Source organism: Strigops habroptila, chromosome 12, assembly GCF_004027225.2.
Source record: "Strigops habroptila isolate Jane chromosome 12, bStrHab1.2.pri, whole genome shotgun sequence".
Taxonomy (NCBI): Eukaryota; Metazoa; Chordata; class Aves; order Psittaciformes; family Psittacidae; genus Strigops; species Strigops habroptila.
The window spans coordinates 12,157,712-12,179,409 of NC_044288.2; the positions used below are offsets into that span (position 1 = coordinate 12,157,712).

General features: G+C 46.1%; 1 protein-coding gene across 1 annotated transcript; it reads left to right on the forward strand.

Annotated features, from left to right (window-relative positions):
* Positions 1-17,948: 17,948 nt before the first annotated feature.
* On the forward strand, positions 17,949-21,097 carry LOC115615622 (rho GTPase-activating protein 24-like). Its single transcript, XM_030503987.1, has 2 exons — positions 17,949-18,720; positions 19,912-21,097. The coding sequence occupies exons 1-2, from the start codon at positions 18,467-18,469 to the stop codon at positions 20,117-20,119; spliced, it is 462 nt and encodes a 153-aa protein (XP_030359847.1). The 5' UTR covers positions 17,949-18,466; the 3' UTR covers positions 20,120-21,097.
* Positions 21,098-21,698: the final 601 nt, after the last annotated feature.

Sequence of the window (21,698 nt, forward strand, 5' to 3'; positions counted from 1 at the left end):
TCAAAATCAAGACTGAACTAGTAGAAGTATGTGATCTTTCCAAGTGCTGAATGCCAAGTGACCCCATACCACGAAATTCCTAAAGCTACATTATAGATTGAGCTTGACATTTATCAAGGAGAAGCAAAGAAACATGTAGTGAAAGCAAGGGGGGGGTGGCTGGAGCTGGTAGTGGGAGACCATGAAGACTGGTCAAATGCTAGTGAAATCCCATTAAATGTGACTAATCAAAGATCTGGAGGGGAATGGTCTAGTAACGCCTGCTGTTCGCCTCTGGCATGGCTTTTCCATGCTGCTGAATGCTTTTGAAGCTCTGCATCCTGGTCATTTGTGTGTTCAGCGTCTGGCCACAAAAGCCCCCTCTGCTTGAGCTTGTTCCTGCTGCTGCTGGCTATGTTCTGCAGGAAAACAGGCAAGCAAACAAATCTCTGGTATGAATTTAGGAGAGCTGGACACAAATAAAGCACAGAGCTCATCTCTGGAACACTTTTCAAAAGAAATTAGTTGAAAGTAAATCAAAGACTATCATCCAAGGACAGCAATGGAAAAACATCATAGAGACACCAGTTCAAGCAGTCACTTCAAGAGATGCGGAAGAATTGGTAGGGGAATATGGTACTTTGTGCTTTTCCTCTTTTATCACAAGATGCTTTGCCCCAAGGCCTGCCTCTAGGAACAGGATATGCAAGGTACCAGAAAGTCCCAGCTGCACACACAAACAAGGAATTAGTTGCTTCTTGATGGCCCAGATTGGCCACATAAGCAAAATCACAGGATGAAGCCCTACTGAAAATCAGTGCTTTCTATTTACAAACAGGAACAGAACCCTAAAAACCAGAATCTTCCTTCACTATTTTTCACTGGAAGAGCCTCAGCTGAATTACTGCGTCTAGCTGGGCATCACACAGCAAAGCCAAGCACAACAGGTCCAGACGAAAACAAAAACAGCCTGGGAAGCTGGTGGAAAAACACTGGGACTATTAGCTGGAAAAAGGAGTGAGAGGGGAATATGATGAGCTTCAAATGCAGAGGACTTCCCTACTAAGATGGACCCGACTTCCATGCTTGTGATGGACCAATTGGGAAGAAATGAGCTTGAAGCAGAGCAAAAAGGATGCAGTGGCTTGTTGGGGGAGGTCTTCCTTCAGCTAAGGAGACCAAAGCACTGGATTAGATTAGAAAATGAGGTGTCCAGCCAGGAGGCCCTGAAGCACAGATTGAATGGGTGACTGCCAGCAAAGGCAGGTGTTAACTCGTTATCCTTCAGGGACATCATCCACAGCGCACATACAGCCGTGCAAGACTGAAGCACAGTCCCATGCCATGGTACCAGCATCACTGTCAGGAGCTCAGCTCTGCAAATGGGGACAAGTGAGCTTTGACATCCCACAGCACAAGAACCCCATCCACCCACCTCATGGCCACCACCTACTGGGTGCCGCTCCTCTTTTCCCATGGGACTGACGGGGAATATCTGGATCAATCCATTTCTGTGTCCCTCAGGACTTGTAGCTTCCTCCTGCTTTAGCTCCCATTTTAAGCAGCAGCACTTGCCATCCCCTGGCCAGAACATCACCTTCACTACCAAATTGCTGGTTAAATGAGAATTCAAAGGAACATTTAAAAATTTCATCAGTGCCATTTGGCCATATGCCTTCAGGCTGTTTATCTTTAAATGAGATGTCACACGTAATTTAGTGGCTACATTAAGTATTGTTTCTCATTTTTGGCTGCATTGCTGTGGGCAGCACTGTATCAGCATACACCTTCACTCTTCATTAGGAGAGATAAATGAAAATGGCACCATTTTTCTGAATTAAAGTCCCAATATCTGACATGTCAATACCATCTAATGGAACAAAGCACTACAGAGTCCTAGAGCAGATGTTTAATTTGCATGTTATTACTGACAAGCAAGATGAATGCTTTGCTAAATACTTATGCTGCAATAACAAGAAAAGCACAGGGGGGTTAGACTTAAAATGGTAAACAAGGACAAAATATTGTAAGTTCCATTTGCTCATGAAGTGCTTCTGTTTTTAGAACAAAACTGAAGTCTTATAGCTCTGGTGTTTCATTTTAAATTGGCTTCCCCCTCACCCTGGAAAGGCAGCCTGTGGAATAAGGTCCTTAGATTGGAGATATTTGTGTTTTAATAACAACGAGGAGGTGCTGTAGCAGATATGCTGTGCCTTGACTTTTAAGAGATGCACTGGTTCTCTGCTGCCAGGCAAGCTTGAAGAGATCTTTACTTTCTATGCCTGTTTTTCTAGATGTAAAACGGGGGCAGTGATGGCAACCTTCATTACCAAATTCCTCTAAAGCACAATGTAAAGGTTCTACATGTAAATGAAGAGTTTTCCCATAACTGGAGATTGATAGTTTTTTATGGCAAGCTGCTGGGAAGTCTTTGCTTTCGGATTTCATGGGCACTTGAACTCCTCCCTCAGAAAGCTTCAAGCTGAACAGAAGAAGGTGTACAGAAGAGGTAAACCAGGGAGCCCTGAGCAGCCAGGAGCAGTGGGGAGCTTTGGGAAGCCTGAGCCCCACATTGCCCAGCCAGGCATCAGGACAGGAAAAACCCCAGCAGCGCAGTTCACAGGCTGCCAGCACAGTGCAAAGCCCCCAGACCAGCCCAACATTACATCCACTCTTGCTTAAGGCTTCCACAGCATGAAATTAAAGCTGACATCTTTCTCCATCACCTCTTCTTATGCTGCAGAAAAGCCCTTTACATCATCTGCAACACCCTAAATACAGCAGATATGCCTGTGGTCATTTAGAGTAGTGGTGTTGATCCCTTTGCCTCAGTTTCCCTACTCCATCCCTGACAAAGCAAATGCCCTCCTCTCTCAACCCAGATAGCAAACCAGCAGTGCAGAACTCTCTGCAGGGGTTTAATATGCGCAGGGGCCTCCAGAGCTGAACATGCCTCATTTTTCCTCAGCTTCATCTTACAACCACTCTGCGTTCTAGCCTGAGACAGAAGAATATGTGAATTCCCCAAAATCTGTTTTCATTAATGGGGATGGTTCCATGACTCTTCTTTGCCGGGGATCGATAATGCTTTGGCTGTTTAAGGTCTATTATGGGCAAGATGCAAGAGTTAATTATGCAAGGAATTTTTCCATCATTAGGATGGGTTCCCTGGCAATGCAAGGGTAGTCACAGAGGGTGGGATGACAGCAGAGGTGGTATCCTAAACACACCAAATGGATCTGCAGCCATCCAAGGCAGCTGTCTGGATCGAGGCTGCTCTCCAGCATGGGCAGGGGGAATATTGCTCCCAGCCCTTCCCCATACTCCTCCTGGGGGCAGCTCAGGGTGGTGCTGGAGGCACCAGGGAGATCAGGCAATGCTGTGTTATCAGGGCAGGTTTAGAAGGCTGTTTTCCAAACCAGTGCTGGATCTTGCACATTTTTAAGTCATGCCACCCAGAAATGCTGGAAATTTGCTTTAGGCTGTAGGGAAAATTTGAGAGCATCGCTGAGAGCATCACAGGACAATGGTGATGATGCCAGTGGGAACAAGAATGTTACCTGCTACACCACTGCCTCAACCCTTCCTTCAGCTTGGAGGGCTTGTGCGAGGAAACAGTTTAAACCTCATCCCCGAGGCATTCAGTCCCTCAGGATGTTTCTTTCTACACCATAAGCTGGCTCTCACCAGACTGTTTCCTACATATACATAACACCACAATATTATGGGAATCCAAACTGCTCCTGGAATAATACTACAAGAAAAGAAAACCAGAAGTGCAATTAAGTTACAGCTCAGGGCCATTCGCTTTATGGGAAATCTTTGCTCTGCAAAGACTTGCCACAGAATTTCAGCAGGATCCTCCTATTCCCAGCACCACAACATGAACTCAGAGCCTCTGCTGCAGCTTCAGGAGAGCACCTCTGGGTTTGTCCCAGCACCACTATTTTGACAAGGACACTGGGAAACACACTTGTGTTCCATTTGTAAAGCTGTATAAATTTACACATTGGGTATCCAGCTCCTATTCTCCGCTACTGACCAAATGAGAAGAATTGTACATCAGACATAGGAAAAACTATAGGACAGTGCTTGTGTTGAAAATCTGTCATTTTGCAGTGAACACATCATTTGTCAATGAAACTATGCGATATCTCCACACAATCATTCCCCCTTTCTTTGTATACTTGCTCATTAGCACCAACCCCAGCTACATCCTACTCCAGAGCAACCCAAACTCAGTAGGTCAGACCCTGCCCACTTTGACTCAAACCAGCAAAGCTCTGCTGCTTTGAGTTAATCCAAATACAAGGAAGCCAGAAACAGATCTGGCCTGAGAGAGCTGCACAAGGGTAAAACCAGCACTGCCACAGCCATGTATCTGTTTCACTCACAGCCCCATTCCTCTGTGGTTCACAAACCACTCATCCAATGCATCATGGATGCACATTGTTCAATTGCCCTTAAACTATGACTTCAATAATTTGGGGTCTTATTTCTCCCTGGTACCTGTGTGGATAACATCCAAGTGATGCAATCAAGAGGGACCTCGGCTTTTCAGTGCCTCACCACAGCACGCCTGTAGGATTTTTATAATCTGATCTTCCATTCATTTTCCACAGAAGGACTTTCATTGTTTTGGAGACAACAAAATAAAGGCTACTATTCACTGGCTGTCAGGTTAATGATACAGAACAGGCCTGCATGCCTTGAAGACAACAAGAGCTCAAGGAGCAAAACCAACATTAATTGCAAACGAAAAGCAAGACTGATGTTCACATTCACTGGCTACCCTGCCCGCAGCACAGCAATACCTCAGCATCACCGGGAACCATCGCCTCTGCCAAGCCTCAAACCAAGTGAGCTCATCTCAATAGGTTGGCATACACCATGTCTATATGGTCAGGGCTACCAGAAGAACACCAGCCAAACCACATTTCATAAACCAGACACAATGGAACAAGCCACAGGGTCTGATGAACCTCAGGCCAAAAGGGGGAGGCTCTGAGTTACCACCTACAACAAAATCCAGCCCCACTCTGAACGCTTCCCCATGCGGCCACCAAACCAGGGAGACACCCTGCCTATTTCTCCCACCCAGGTCACTATTCACACAAGGCAGATGCTCACCCCACACACCACCCATTTACAAGCCTGGCACAAGATTACAAGTGCTTGATGAGGTATTTAAACACACTGAGCTCTCCTGCAGTTTAACACATTAAAAAAACTTAATTTTCAAGAAATACTTCTTACCTGGTATCTCCTTTGGTCAGTCGAAGGGTACAACTGCAGCTCCACAGCCACTTCTGCCCTTCAAAATGAAGGCAAAAATTCTTTCACACAGCACAGATCCAACCTGCTTCTAGCCTTAGCCACACTGCATACTTCTGGTGCTAGGGGCTGCTCCTTATTTATACCTGCCCACCCCAGGGCCATTGGGTGGAGGACCAACCTCTGTAATGAGCTCATCCCACCTTCTGGGCAGCTGAGGGCAAATTGGGTGGATTATTGGCCTTGAAGTGATTAATGCAGCTGAAGACACCACCTGGGCCAGAGGTGTTGGCATGATCCAGCCCCAGCAGCTCCACTTGTCCCAGGAAAGATTTGTCCAGGGGGAGTTGTCCCTAATTAGCAGCACCTTAACCCATCGTTAACATTGGCTTTATGAAAAGCCAGCTTCATGTTCCTGGGGAGCAAACTCAGTTAATAAACAGCTTCTTCAGCTGCTCCCCTGCGACAGCCGGTGCACTGCAGCCTGCAGCTGGCAGGGAACTGTTGCATTCAAGTAATTAAATAAAGTGAAAACCTGTGTTGCCCTGCTCCGGCTGCATTGCATATCACAGGGAAAATGGAGGAAAAAACCAAACATTAATTACTACTGATTTAAGTAAGTATGCTTATGTTTTCAGATGGCAGCAACAAATGGCCAGAGACACAGAAGACACTTCTCAGAAGCTGCGTTGGTGGCTGCTGATGAGTGGCACTGGAGGTTCAGCAGAAGGGATGAGAAATGGGGACTGCTCAGTCTTTTAGCCCTAATGAAAACAGATCTTATTAACGTGATCAAAACTTTCAGTGCCTCCAAACTGTTTCTACCTTGAATGCGTGCTTTCAGCAATTGCCTTAATGTGTGGGAAGGTAAAATATACTTCAGCAAAAGTCCCCCTGCGCTGCAGCACTGGCCAGAGCCTCTTCACGATCTCCCATCCAGCCCCGAGCCACATGCAGTGCACAAATCATGCTGCACCAGGGCAGTTCAATGCACCCTCACCCCCACCTCACCCCCCAAAGCTGAATGTAAATCCCCCATTGCCAAATGTGGCCAATTTGCCTGGAGCTAATTTGGTTCTTTCCCATTTGGGGTTTGCTGTTGTGTTTTGAAGACCTGACATGAAGGAAGCCCTTTAGTGGGGAGGAGCAGGGGAAGGCTCCTGGCATTCCCATAGGGGTGGTGGGTGGCAATTTGTTGTCTCCTGAAGGGGGGCAGGACAGACCCACCACCAGCAAGCAAATGGGCTGATCTCCATTGATGATGGAAAAGACCAAGCTCAAGGCACTGAAAGACATTTTGCTCCACTTGTGAGCCACTGGAATTGAAGAAATTACCCAGCATGATGAATTGGGCCATAATGTTGTGGCCACAGGTGTAGTCAATGCTCTAATCTGAGATGTGTGCCACCTTCACACTGCAACCCTCAGCCAAACCAGTTGTGCCTGGGTCAGGTGGGCTGCAGATCCTCAACTCAAAGATAAAAAATAAATTGTTATTTTGGGGAGTCTCCTCCAGCAGCCACACAAAGCAGGGAATTTACAGGCCCAGCAGTGTCCGGGTCAATGGCTGGGATGTTGTCAGCATAAAACCTGGCAATGGTCAATGGTTTGTACACAGCAAGACTCTTGGTGTCTTTCGAACATGGGTTCAGATTTGTATGAGTGGCTTCCTCTTCCACCGGGAGGGTTGGATGAGATGGCCTTTAAAGGCGCTTTCCAACCTAAACCATTCTATGATCCTACAATCCATAGCAGCTTTAGAAAGTACTTGTAAATACTATGGTCACAGTCAACACTTGTGTTTTCAGCTTAAGGTCAGACTTTTAACTTCTGGAGAACAAGTCTGATATGTGGATGCCTTGGGTCCTGATTTCAGCAGTGTAATTAGAAATATGAGCTGCACACCTTTAAATAGCCTGACAAGAGCCTGGTCCAGACACAATTTATGTTGCCCAAACACTGGAGTTCCTTCCAGATAAAGTGTAGTTTCTCCTCGGAGCATGAGCCATGGAACTGATCACTCTCAGCATAGTGATTTATACCAATGGATTTATCCCTGGAGCTCTGATGGCCGGGTGCTGGTGGCTGCAGGAAGCATTGGGGTTGCCATCAGTCATCTGCACTACTTGGTTATCCTGGACGAGCAAAAATAACCTGGTAATTAATCCCACTGCTTTGGTTGTGGTTTTGCTTTTATTTTATTTATTAGTAATTATGGACTGAGAAAAATGAAAGATAGCGCATGGGCTCTATCTAAATAACTGCTTTGCCCACCACTGCACCCGTGCTGTAATCTTCAGGCCTGTCTGCGCTCTCAGAGTAAACTCTTTAAAGATTTAATCAAACAAATTAATCCCTTAACTCTCCTGTTCCCTCGTAGCTGTCACTCAGGGGGCAGCTTATTTTCTGATTTCCCAGAGCCTGGTTTCTGCCAAGTGCAATTTGAAATGCAAGAGGCCTCACAAAATGACCTGATAAAATATTTACTCTGAAAAATGCAGTTTATATCCTGACAGTTGCTGTATACGAAATTGAGATCCATTAAAATTCCACACCGTGCCATCGAGCTCTGCTAAAGGCAGGGGCTGCTCGGAGCTGTTAGAGGAAGTGATGGGATTGAGCAGGACGGGGCTCTCCTCCCAGCCCCATTGCTGTCTGCTCTGACCTTGGCCAAGTCATTTAAACACTCTACACTGTTTAGTCATCTGTAAAATTAGTATTTTACTGTTTACCCACCACCAGGAGATACAGTGAAGGTCATCATTTGCGAAATGCTTGGAGACCTTCAGGGGGAACAGACCTTACATCATGTCCACTGGGTTCCAAACAACACCCTGAGCTGGATCCTGCAAACACTGTGTCTTTAGCTGAGCATGAAGACCCCAGTGCCATGGGGTGAGCGGCTTCTGGATGAGGGCCAGCGGCTGAGATTGATATTTTTCAGGTCTAGGAACAAAATACTCTTTCGCGGAAACTAAGCTGAATCACCGCTGCAGATGGTTCTGTGGTTTAAGTCATGATCTGACCTATCTTACACTCAAAATAACAAAACAAATAGCCAAAACTCCTCAATGTTCATCTTTTAAGTGCAATTGAAACTGGAAAACCTTTTATGGTTCCACCAGCCATTCGTGCTACAGACCCCACGAGCTCTGCTTGAATCCCTGATGAAAACGGCCTTGAGATGTGATGGACATGATGGCTGTTGAGCCATATCATAGCTCTTACTTTCTACCCAAGTGTTTAGCATCTTCTCTGCAGAGAGATGCTGATACTTGCTAATGGGCAGAAGCAACTAAAAAAAGCTTTATAGAGAAAATTTAAATATAAATGTTTGTGCCTCAGGCTCTTTCAGCCTTTACATTATAGCTGCACCAGAAAATGATGCTCAGAGAGATGAGCTGGAGGCAGACACCTTGGGCCTAATGCTGTGCCCAGTGCAGCCCTCTCACCCAGCAAGCAATGACTCATCCAGGTCAGATTTAGGGGCTGAAGCACATGTGGCAGAAGGGAACAATTTGGATTAACCCAAATAGAAACAAATACATGATGGAGGTGAGCAGGCATATAATAAAGAAAGAAAAAACACCTTCACACTACAAAGATGGGGAATGCTTGGCACTGCGCTGAGCCCAGCCTGCTGAGCTCTCATTTATCTCCAGCACACGTGCATAGAAAACAGGCTAATGGAGAAGCAAGTTAATAGAGCCACTGCTGTATTCTCATTTACTGCCCTTTCTTCCATGCTTTAAAGGCAGTTGTTGCCATGCTTAAATCCTGAGGGTTACTGTTGAGAGAGGATGACACGAATACAGTGTATTTTCCACCCAGCTTCTCTAGAACATGGGCAAGAATGAGAAGACTTTCTAAGTGCAGCTATCCTGAGAAAATGGTTAAAGCCAAGTACAGTGGCATTGGCAAATGCCCACACACGCTGCTCCATCACTGGAGGAGCAACAGTATACACTGGAAAGCCCTCAGCCCAACAAATCGTCATGTATTTAAGATCTAACCCTACAAATAGAAGAGCAGTGCTGATACAAGCAGGGGTGAAGCTACTGCCCTAAGCCTCAGGGCTAAGTCCCGTGGTGGGGTTGAACGTGATCTACCTGCCTCAAGGCATACGGGAGAGCCTCAGCCCTCCTCTGCATGCCTTGCCATGGTGCTGTGTCTGCAGGATGGGTGCTGGATGGGTGCTGGGATCACCGCCAGGTCCCAGCATGGGCACCCACAGTCCCACACCCCCCAGGACCATGTCCGGCTCCGTGGGGCTGTTTGCAGGAGCTGCTTTATCAGCAGCACTGAGCTTCCCACAGAAAATGCCATATCATTAACCTCAGCTTGGCTTTGAATCAAGGCTTTAAGAGTTTATACAAGTAGTAGCTAAAAGACATTTAATAGCACTCTGCAGCCAATAAGCAATGAATTATTTAGAATATTTTACTAAGAATTATTGCTGGTTTTAAAGATATTTTTTTATTCCCCCATCCTCCCTGGGGCCTGTAAATGGTCTCAAGCCAGTAATAGTGAGTAAGAAAAAAACCCCAAAATACAAAGCCACCTAATAGCGGCTGCCTGGCATCGGCTAAACCATGATGCAGGGGAGAAAGAGTATCTTAAATGTGGTTTCAGCATATGGTTATTAACTAAAGTAAATACACAACCACAGACAATAACAGGCCAGATTGGACGAGGCTTGGAGCAACCTGGTCTAGTGGAAGGTGTCCCTGCCCATGGCAGGGGGTTGGAACTGAATGAGCTTTAAGGTCCCTTCCAACACAAACCAGGCTGTGATTCTGTGATTCTGTGATTCTATGATAAATGATGTTTGCAGATGGGTACACTGTGAGCTCCAAAACTGAATTTCAGCACAGGGCCATTCCCCAGTGGCCAGGGCCGAGCAGCCAAAGGCCACAGCACCAACACTTCAGTGGTGCCATGAGCTGTGGATGGTGGGATGCTACAGCCCTGGGTGCAGCTGGGGTGGGCAGCAAGGCTTTATCCTGGAGGTTTGGTGCAATTCACTCTATTTGGATAAAAGTGAATGGTGATGTTCAACCCACCTGCCTGGTCCTGGTCCTGCTCAGGCCAGGGCTGAGGCTTCCAGCAGCATTCAGCTCAGCTCTGCTGCGGGGAAGGTTACAAGAAAGGAGGGATCAGAGATTTACTGCCCAAAGATTTAAGAGAGGGGTTAAACTCAAGCAGGGCTGTCCCTATCTTTTGTTCACATGTTTTGGAAATTCACCCTTTCCCAAAGTCCCAGGTGAGAAAAATACAGGTGGGAAGCAGACGCTTCACTCAGGACACAGAGGAGTCCAGAAGAGAAGGGAAAACAAACCCACCTCCAAAAACTCAGTTAAAAAACACCCGACGATTATCCAGCTGCCAGTAATTTCCCTTGGATTGCAAATGTTTCTTCTAATTAATAGTACTCTGCTCCTTGAGCATCTACTAATGACAAGCCCTGGGCAAAAGACCCGGAGCAGGGAGCTCTCTATTGATTCCTGTATTGATTTTTTATCTTTTTCCCTGTTGTTATTGTACATGCAAATGGCTGGTAATGACTCAACGTTAAGACCACTCTCTTCAAGTGACATTTAAGAAGTGATTTAATCAGAGGGCCTAACACGGTGTTTTCCTCCTCAACTCCCCCGTGCTCGCCCGGGGCAGGCCTGTGGCATCAGAGCAGGACAGGGCTCACACACCATTTCAGTTTTATTCTCCCCCAAATTCTGAACTGGGTGGGATGAACTGGACACCCCGGGGTCTGTCCCTCACCTATGCAAAACTTCCATGGACGGAGGGATGAGGGAAGCAGAAAGGGCTGACCCCATAGGCAGGACCCTGAGCTGAAGGGCAGTTTAAACTCTTGCAATGAAGCACGCAGCCCCCAGCAGTGGATACAGGGAAAAGAGAATCATTTTCACAGGGCAGTGATTAGACAGGAACAACTTTCAGTCAAGTACCTTCAAACCATTGTTGGGGCTTTTTATAGCCATAATTTTAAACCCTCTAAAGTTATCATTTGGTTCATTTTTAATATGCATTTTTCTAATATGTTTGAATAAGAGCATGGATTTATTCCTTCCACTGAGTTAACTGCTGTCAGTTTGCTTTGCCTGGGTAAAATAACGTAAGTGATTAAATTACTAATATGTATTCTCCATAAATGCTAACAAAGAAGTGCTACTTTTCCACAAGCCTCCTGCTGCCTTTCGCTCCCTGTAACACACAAACAATGCAGCCATGCGCCAGCCCAACACAGAGTCACACAGAATCACAGAGTGGTTTGGGTTGAAGGGGCCTTAAAGCTTATCCAGTTCCAAGCCCCTGCCATGGGCAGGGACACCTTCCACTAGAGCAGGTTGCTCCAAGCTCCGTCCAACCTGACCTTGAACATTATTATTATTATTATTCCCAAAACAATCATGTCAACACAAATGACAAGAAGAAAAAACCCAGGAGCACCAAATAAATTTTGTTTGAATGTGGTTAAAAGAGCCCAGTAAGAAATAACCAGTCTCGGTGCTGGTGGGAGGCAGGACATGCGCAAGCGCTGCTGCTCCTCCTTCCCACACAGCTCTGGACAGTTCAGCTGGAAAGTGAAAGAATACAGATTTTCTTGGGGAATTCCTGGCATTTTCTCTTTCTGGCCTGGCCAGAAGATATCATGAGAGCACTATTTCCTCTGGAGTTTTGTTGTTTCTCTTCTGGGAATCTCCTCAGTGCAGGGAGGCCGAGCAGAGTCTCCCCTCTAGCATTGCCCATGGCTCGGCTGCCCACAAGGCATGGCACAAAACCCCGCTTTGATCCCTGGCTTTGCACTCCAGCAAGTAAGCTGCCCCATCATGGGGTACCATTTTGGGGTACAGCAGCTAATGGAGCAGACAGGAGAGCAGGCTGTAGCTGAGGGGAATATTCAGGGCAGGGCCAGGTCTCAGCTCCAACCCATCTCCACCACCCTCAGGAAAAGCTCAGGGAAGGGGACAAGGAAGCCATGCCTCCTCCGGATAGAGCCCATCCAAGCTCTGACAGCCACAGCCCATCTCCAGCCCCTGCAGCAGGGCTGGATGCTCATCCAGAATGAAGCAACCATATCCCTGCCCCAGGAGAGTTTGCAAAAAGCAATGTGGTTTCTAAGCAAGGCTGTCAGCGAGGTTAATGACATTAAATGAAGGTCATTGTCGCATGCTTTAAGTTGTGATTCACTGAAGAGGTGACCCAGGAGACCAGATATGAGAAGAGGGAAATAAATAAATAAGAAGGGACAGAGGAAAGAAGGAGCCCTTAGGAGTTTACCAATCCCTGGAGGAAAGCTCACTTTTCCCTGCTCTCTTTAAGAGATGTAGAGCTGTAAATGCGGAGAGTACATCACGTTGATCTGATGACTCTCTGCAATGTCTAGACTATTGCTGGAGCTGATAGGAAGCTGGCATCATCCGAGCTCTTTGAGCCTCTCTTGCTGGTTTCTTTTAACTGGTAATAAGATTCTTTTCATATCCTGCACTGCTGGAAAGTCCCGTTTGCATGCAGACAGCTGCTGTGTTTACAGACACCATCCAGAATGCAGCTAAACACGACAGCTCGCTTGAAGCGCGGCAGCAGGCATTTGTTAAAATGATCATTTCCAGAGGGACCGAAAGAGCTCTCGATGTTTCTGCTATTTTAAAGTCAAAGCCTTGTCCTTATGCAAAGGCACAAGTCCCACATGGAAACATGCCTTGGGATGGGAACCATCCTTAAAGCTGAGTGACAGCCTGGAAACCAGCAGCTCCCACTAATGTTAACCAGAAATACAAATGCCGAACTAAACAGGCCGTTCCCTGTGAGCAGTTGAGGGTCATTTTGAAAGCACAAGTTTGCCTCTAGCCCTGAAGAAACCGAGTATTTGAAACCTTTCCTCGAAGATCCGCAGACCTAAAATAAAAATGAAGTAGGGAATTGCATCAAAACTGCCTCCAATTGAAAACAGAGTCCATGAGAAAGGCAGTCTGAGAGGGTTTCTTCCAAGCAGTTTTTCCCCATTATACATGACAGGAGCTGTTGTACAGAAGAAAATGAAGGATGGGCGAGTTAATTTGAACACGAGTTTCAAATGAAATGCCATTTCCCCCCTAGATGTATGCCCTACACTTAAAGCAAACATGAAAACTATGTTTAAGACACAAAATAGAGCTGAGGGGGAAGAAAATCTGCTTGGATGAAAGCTGTCTGCATATATTTAATGAGGATGCTTTTTGTGGAAGAGCAATGCAGATGCTGCCCATGCTGCAGCCCTGGTTATCCCTCCCCATGCTCCCTCTTCCTTCACCCAGCCCTTTCCAACAACACCCCTCTACCCACTTTAACCCAGCGTTGATGTCCAAAGCGGGTTTTAATCCAAAACCAGCGTGGTATGGGAAGAGGAGGAGGAGCAGGGAGAAGCTCCAGGGTCACAAGCTCTTTCCTCCGGAGCTTTCCCCATGGCACAGGGCTTCTACCACATCACAGCAGAAATGGGGTGGTCGGTCTGCAGCTGCACAGCATCCCACCTAAAATAAACTCATCCCAAATGCACATTCCCTTAGATATAGCAAAGCACACAGTGCCCCCTCCTGCCGAGAGCCTCTGCTGTTTAACTATTCCCCCTCATCGGCCTTTTTGCCCTTGTTTAAGCGATGAAAATTAATTTATGGCTTGTTTTCATAAGATGTTTGTCACAAACTGACACCAAATTGAGCAAATTGAGTGATTTCTCCTCGCCAGGCATTTAGGCTCAATGTGGCTTCTGGCCACAGCAGCACAAACCCAGACCCAACCGTGACATCTAGTGGGTAAGCAGCTGAATGCTACCGTTCTTTGGAGAGAAAAGGAGGTCGTTTTCCCTTCCCACTCATTGCTGCTCTCTGGCAACAACAGCCCGTTACATTTGACAGCATCTCCCACCGGGAAGAACTCCAAAGCCCACGGGCAGCTCCAGCCCCAGAGCGTTGTGGGGGCTGTTTGCAGTGGATACAACCTGGTTTTGGCAGGGAACAAGGTGATCCCGCAGTCAGCTGCAGCTCTTTGCTGGGTCACAGTAAGGAGGCTCCAGCTCTATTTTTCAAGCAGTTTCCTCATCTTCTGTGATGCAGTCCTGCTGCAGACCATGTATGTATGCACAAAAGCATTAGGTTATGCAGACAGAGCAGTACACAATATTCCTGACAAGCACCAAAGCTTGAAATGCTCAGGTTCTTCTGGCATCGAGCCATACATACCTATTCCTCCTCTACTGGGATGTGGCAACACCTTTGTATAAGAACAAGCACCACAAAAAGGCAAACAAAGATCAGAAATTTAATTAGCTCTCAAAATCAGGTTATGGAAGTTTGCTTTTTATTATTGTGTTGCTGTTTCGCTGTGCAAAGAGATTGCTATCAACCAACACAGGACTGCTGCCAGCACTTTAAATGAGTTCAGACTCCCGCAGTCAGTAAGCACCTGGAACCAGAGCCTGTCCCAGCCAAGATTGAGGCGTCCTGGGCCTCTTTCTGCAGGTGCAGAGAGAACGTTGTCTTTGTTTCCATTTACTCACCATATTTTGCACAGTAAATGGTTCGTTTGGAGTTAAAAAGACCAAATGGGATTTGGTAAAAGAAAAGTACAGGAAAGTGATTGTATTTTTAATTCAAGTGCAAGAGGAAAGCAAGAGATGAGACTATGGGATTGACTATTTAACATCATGGAGTCCAGGCTGAAAAATACCAGCAAGAGCAAAACTTTCAATTCATTAATGGCAAACCAAGATGGCAATAAATTCAATTTTAGATACAAAACATTAACTACAAGTAGTTTCGTTAATACATAAACCAGTTCATGTGTGTTTATTGGGTTCTGGCTTCCAAACATAGCTCAAGTTCAATCATTCTGTAAAAAGACAGTCCATGAGAACTGTTTCTTTCGTTACAACAAAGAGGTGGTATGGAAGTTCGGTCTGGATAAATGTGTGTAAGCAAACAACTCATACAAATGTATGGGCCTAACCTAGCTCATAGTGACTATAAAATACATCAAGTTTAGCAGAGACACTTCAGGGCGAGTGTGTCATTGTCACCAAAGAGAATGAAAATATTTTCCCAAAGAACATCTAAAATGGTTAAACCTCAGACCCGTCCATCCTGGCTCCAACTTCATCCTGCTGAGCAGGGCAGCAGCCTTCCAGTGGTGCTTCCCAGGTCAGGACACATTCTAAAGCCAAACTGCACAAGGGGCTCAGCAAGGGTGAGTGTTGGTTTTTAGGTGTTCCCTCACCCAACCATGTTGGTGTACACCTGGCAGTGCATTTTGGGCAGCACTTGGCTGCCTGCACACACTACACAGAGCTTTTCACACACTGAGGTTGAAGCTGGCTTAAGGAGATGCCCTGCAAGCTGTGTGCAGATCACTCTGGTTTCTCCCTTGTCGCAGCTGAGCTTGTCTCTACCACCATGTTGCAGAGGTGTAAGCACTGATAAACCTGGCTTATAAAACCAGAGTCCAATTATCATCAGGTTTTGTGTACAGGAAGTTATGAGCTTTTATCTAAGCAGTAACCTCAAACATGCACATCCCTGGGGCAAATTGACATCTTTTTTGGAACATTTGCATCTCCTCTGTCCACAGTGCCAATGATAGCCTACAAACGGTGAAGCGAGGGCACTTCAGTGTCTCCTCTAGAGGCGATGCAGGGGAACAGGCAGCTGGCACAGGACCAGAACCGAGGGAGGCTGAATCCCACAGCTCGCCTGGAGGAACTATTTCAAGCATGTTAAATTTTAACCACACATGGCAGCATCTCTGTGCTCGGGGGAGAGGTCATCGCAGAGGATCACAAGCTCCATCCCCAAATGGTCCAAAATAAGAAACAATTTCTCAAAACATCCCAGCTCCCTGCAAGCTGAGAGCCTGGAACAGAGCTCTTCTTATGCCTCGGGGCAAGAAAATACACAGCTCTTTTCATTGCTGACCTTTAAAATGTCAGGAAAGTAATACAAGCTATCTTCCCTGAGAAGCCATAGGGAAGGTGAAAGGAGAACGTGGCGTACGAATAAATGTAAATCCAGAAGGGGAGGGGGAAACCACATTATATGGTGCTGTGCCTGATCAGGGTTATAATTAGGGGAGGAAGCACAGAGGAGATGAGATTCCAGCTGTCATACACTGTTCATGTTGCTTTGATGCACTCCAAGTTCCCAGCCTGGAGCTTGGCAGCCACCCTATGAAGGAGGTGTTATGGGACCGTCTAAGAACCTCAGGGATGCGATTTCTGATTCATCAGCTGTTGTCAGTACTGGTCCATGCCACAGAAAGCTACCCGAGCTGCATAAACCCGTCTGTACCTGGGTCTGCAGGACACACAGCAGTCTCCTGCTTGAAGAAACAGTTTTCTGTGGCAGGATCCTCTGCATCACCTTCCACTAGAGCAGGTTGCTCAAAGCCCCATCCAACCCCGCCTTGAACGCTACCAGGGATGGAGCATCCACAACTACCTCAGGCAGCCTGTTCCAGTGCCTCACCACACTCACAGTAAACAATTCCTTCCTTATATCTGACCTAAATCTCCCATCTCCTCAATACATTGGCTTGGTGGCCACGACCAGAGGTCTCCACATTTCCTGCATCCCACTGACCTCCTTAATTTCACCCTCATCGTGTTGTTACAGCAATGTAACTGCAAAGGGGACCAAGAAGGGCAGGTCTTCCCACCCATCCACCCTCAAAGGGGGACCCCTCGGCTCTCCCATTCCTTATCCTGACTTAGAGACAACAGCAGCTCCCTTCCAGCCTCCCGCTGGGCAGCAATGCCGGGATGGCTTCCTGCAATAGCAGCTGCAGGTCAGCACAGCTGCCGCCTCCCTCCTTCGGGGTGGGGAGAAAACAGATTAATCAATGAAACCGAATCTGATTCATCAGAAACTACAGCCATCTGTGAGCTTATTAATAGACACAGAACCCATGTAAAGCATGGGCATTAATACTCCAGGAATATCTTTTTCTGGAGGAAAAATCTAGGTTAGCAGCAACTGCAGTGTTGGGGGGTGGTGTTGGTGGTGTTTAAATCAGTTTATTACTTTACTTCTGCAAAACCAGGTTTGTGGCTTTCTCCCCACCTCCCTCCAGCATAGCATCTCACCCACCGAAGTCTAAGGCCTTATGTACTGTTTAAACATAATCCTCACCCCAGACTTTCTTTAGAAGCTCATTTTCACTTCTTGCACCACGAGACTGAACAGGTAGGGGGCGGGGAGAGGAAACAATTTTCCAGCTTATTTTAAACCATCTCTATAATTTTTAAGATATGCATTTAAACTGCGTGCATCACTTGCTCTTCCTTTAGTTGTAATCAAGCTATTTCTGTACCACGCTTGATTCTCTTGTGAGAACAGGCAGCTAAAATAAACACTCTGTATTTATTCACATCAAATAGTTTTTTCCCAAGAGGAACTGAAGTATCTCTGATGTGGCCTATTTTTCCTTAACCTCCAGCTTCTTGTCCTTGAAGGATCGTGACTGGAGGAGCCAGCCTCCCTCGCCTGCAGCACTGCGATTTGCTCTCCGGAGCAGACACAGTGGGTGCACAAGGGACACAGCCAGCCATTTTACATTCATGTCATTTTTCTCACGCCTGACCAGCTCGATACAGGGCAGCCAAACCAGCTGGAACACGTCTCTTTGTTAATGCGTGTGAAGGAGAACACAGGGAGCCCTGTCCTTGCAGCCAAAGTGGGCGCTCTGCTCCCCTTGCACAGCCCCGGGACAGTGCTGCACAATTCACTGCCCCAGCCCAGGAATGAAACTAGTCAAGCTATCAAATGGACCACCTACAGAGGTCAGACAAACTACACCGAGCAGACTGGGTGTAGGAAAGCAGTAGTAGTTCCTAGAGATGAGAACAACTCAGCCATGACGATAGAGGCGAGCAGGCAGCAGAGGGGAGCAGCAGCTCAAGACCTCAACCTGCTGTGTACAAAAAGCAACGTTGGAGCCTGAAACAAGATCCAGGCTCCAGCAAAATGGACGATTTCCAAGTATTTGGAAAGCTTCAAGCAGCTGTGGGGAGGAAGAACACTCTCATAGCCTGGGACACGGCTGAGCGAGACTGACACGAAAACAAGGTCTCCTCCAGAACAGAAAAGGCATTGAGCCTTTGACAGAGCCTGGAGGGCACGGGCGGCGCTGGCCGGGCACGCTCTGCAGGCTCCTGCTGCCGAACATGTTTGAGGAAAGCCCTCCTTCAAGATATTTGACAAGACCTGCCCACCCAGAAGACTCCCAGGGAACCACCACAGCTGTAAGTCATGTTTTGCGGGATCAGGAAAACACAGGACATGTCCCCATGGACAACAGCGACAGCTTGGCTTCCCCCAGTGACGTGCCAGCAAACCCAACATCCCTGCAGCAGCACCTGGCAAAGCTGAAGATGCTGATGTCCAGGCAGAAGGATGAGTATGAATCTAAGATTGCAAGGTAAAAGATTTATAAAACTATGAGGCTTCAGCGAAGGCATTTCTTCCTGTTGTACGCAGGGTCCTTAGCCGCAAGTAGGGTGTGTGGATGCTGCTGCTGCCGTCAATGCCTCCACATAACACTGAATGTCACCGGAATCCAGCATTACCGGGTTAGGTTAGCAGTTATTCAGAGTTATTTGAATTCATTTTCATGTGAAGTGCTTGAGAAACTCCAGACCATCTACAAGAGTTTTTTTTTTGCAGGGCTGCACAAAGCTCTTGAAAAGCCTCTGGTCTGTTGTGTATTTTTCCCTTTTGCCTTAATCCAATATTGAGCATTTCTCTAGGGAAGAACACGCAGGCTGCTCAGCAGCGTTAGCACTAAGTCATTATTCTTTATAAATTGCAAGTCATGAATTTTAACAGCTCGGAGGAAAGTGCTCGTAAGTATTCTCCCAGTTTCTAATCTTAGAAATTGAATAGAGATTTAGCCATTGCGTGTTATCAAAGCAAAAAAGGCAGCAACATTTCCAAGCTCCACTTTCCAAATAGCGCTGCTTCTCTGTTGTGCAATTAAAAGGAATGAACTTAAGTATAATATTGTTCATTAGCTACAAGTTACAAATATGTCATGTGAATTCACATAAAACAAGATACCTCAACATGCATCGTTAAAACAGATGGCAAGTGGGTACTGTTGAATTACACTTTGCCTTGAATATTGTGTAAAGAAAAAAGATCCATTTAAGCTTTAATTTCTTGAAGTATTCCTCAATTTCTTCTTAGTAATGGGACTCAAGGAACTTTTCCCATGTTTTTAGCCTTTTTTAAATTATTATTATCTGTTTGTTATATTCTGCTTATATTTTCCATTGCAGTTCAAGGGAACTGCAATATAAGCAATATCCTAAGTGTTTCCTATAATATGTTGCATTGCCATTTGACTACTCTAATATTCCACTACAAAAACAACCAACCCCAAAACTGATTCATTTGGCTATATGGTATTTATATATATTATAAATTAGGATGAGTAAACAAGGCAGCTTTTATTTTAATATGTAACACCATAAATTGCAAAAGAATTGGGGATGCCAACACTTGTATTTATGGGAACATATGTTAAAAAGGGATAGCTTTAAAAAAGCCTTTTAGCCTTATTAAGAGGGAGGAAAAATCCTTTCATTTCCAATATGTATCTTCCCAACAGCCTGGAGCAGCGGAACAGGGAGCTGCAGTCGGAGATTAAGGGCATGCATTCAAAACTGGGACAGCAGCGCAAGTGGTACAGTCTTGTGGAGATGAAAATGCGAAATGCAGAGAGAGCAAAGGAAGATGCAGAGAGAAGAAATGAGATGCTCCAGAAAGAGATGGAAGAGTTTTTTGAAACCTTCGGCGAAATTAACAGATGGAAATGAACAGGGGTGTGCTCAGCCTGAAGTGGAGCTGAGATGTAGGAGAAAAGCCACCTCCTGATTTCAGCAGACTCCCCTGTTTCAAAGGTGAAATAAGAAACCCAACAGTAAGAACTAGGCTGCCAATTATAAAGTGAGCAGTTGATACAAAGTCATTCGGGTCCTGAATCCCTCTGCTCTGTCCTGCTAATGCCAGGGATCCTTTCTCTTACCACTGGAAAAACCTTTCAGACACTTTGTACTACTAGCTCCCAAGTCAGCCCATGCAGTGTACTGGGGAAGGACTCTGGTGTTTTTCATCTAGCCTTGAGCCTTGTACTCATGCACTCAATGCCCAAGTGGCTGAGTGGTTTTAATCAAGGGATGTTGTGCCTGCTGGAGTGTGTTCTACCAGCCAAACCCAAGGTCCCATAGGTATTCCATGGGCTATAAGAGTGCTGAGCTCATACCTGCATCCTTAAGTCAGCTGTTTCAGAGACAAGTACAGAGGAACGAGACAACACAGCTACATCTCGCCCTTGCAGAGTCCCCACCAGCACTCTGACATGGTCCTGTGCCCAGGATCCAGAGCACAGCGCCATTCCTGTGCTCTCACCGAAGGGATGTTAATTTATGCATGAGGAGGGCTCTTACAAAGCCATTTGTTCCTCTGGCTTATAATTAGCCTCCCTACAGGACTCCCATAGGAACACATTAGTCTTAAGATTGTCACTGGCAGGCTCCCTCCCTCCGATCTCCCCAGAGGTACCTTTCTCCACATGAGAAAGGTATTAACTATTTTGATACCAGCATTAATGACACATATACAGTTAAATATCAATAAAATAACCACTGTTCTTTTATGCCACTGCAGAAGTTGTTTAACATGAACAATGGTATCTGTATCCTTTAACCTGTACTGTATTGAAAATTGTACTTTATATGAGAATAAAGTGTGGTTCGTTATTTGCTCTTCAGCACGATTAAATGCAAGAGTGACCATCTACTTGGTAACTCAGTGTCTCACTAAAACAGCTCATGATGAATAAGCAGAAACCACACAGATGTTTTTCTTCTTCCCCAGAGAAGAGCAAGCAGCTTGTTTTAAGATCAAATACAAGCAAATCAAAAAGCCAGTCTCACCCCGGGAGGCTCCTGGAGGGAAGTAGCGCTTCCCTATTCCGTGCCCAGGGCAATGCTGCAGCTCCTTCATTCAGAAGGATACGGTGACCACTTCCATGCATTGCGAGGACTCCACGAGTGCATTGCTTAAGTGTAATGTGTTTCTTTGCCACCTTACCTTCACACCAAGTAATCAGGAATTGAGCGGTTTCTTAATCTGAATTTCATGCACTTATATTCTTATTGTTTCTCTCCCCCACCCCCCCCTTCTTTTTTCCTTCATCTTCTGAGACCTCATTACTAAGAAAAAACCCCACCTTCTTGAGTCCCACTTTCCCCAAAAATTATTTGGGTCTTGTTTAAACAGTTCCCTTCCTCCTTACCTTTCTGAAACTGTCCTGCCAACTTCAAGAACTATACATAATAAACATATAAAAAATTTATATAGGAAGTCCAAAGGAAAGGTATGGCTTAAGGCAAG

What these genes read in the sequence shown, in the direction of transcription:
- LOC115615622 (XM_030503987.1), top strand. Translation starts at nt 18,467, where the DNA reads ATGTTTGAGGAAAGCCCTCCTTCAAGATATTTGACAAGACCTGCCCAC. An exon ending in TATGAATCTAAGATTGCAAG is followed by an intron (nt 18,721 to 19,911) that starts GTAAAAGATTTA and finishes TCTTCCCAACAG; the next exon opens with CCTGGAGCAGCGGAACAGGG.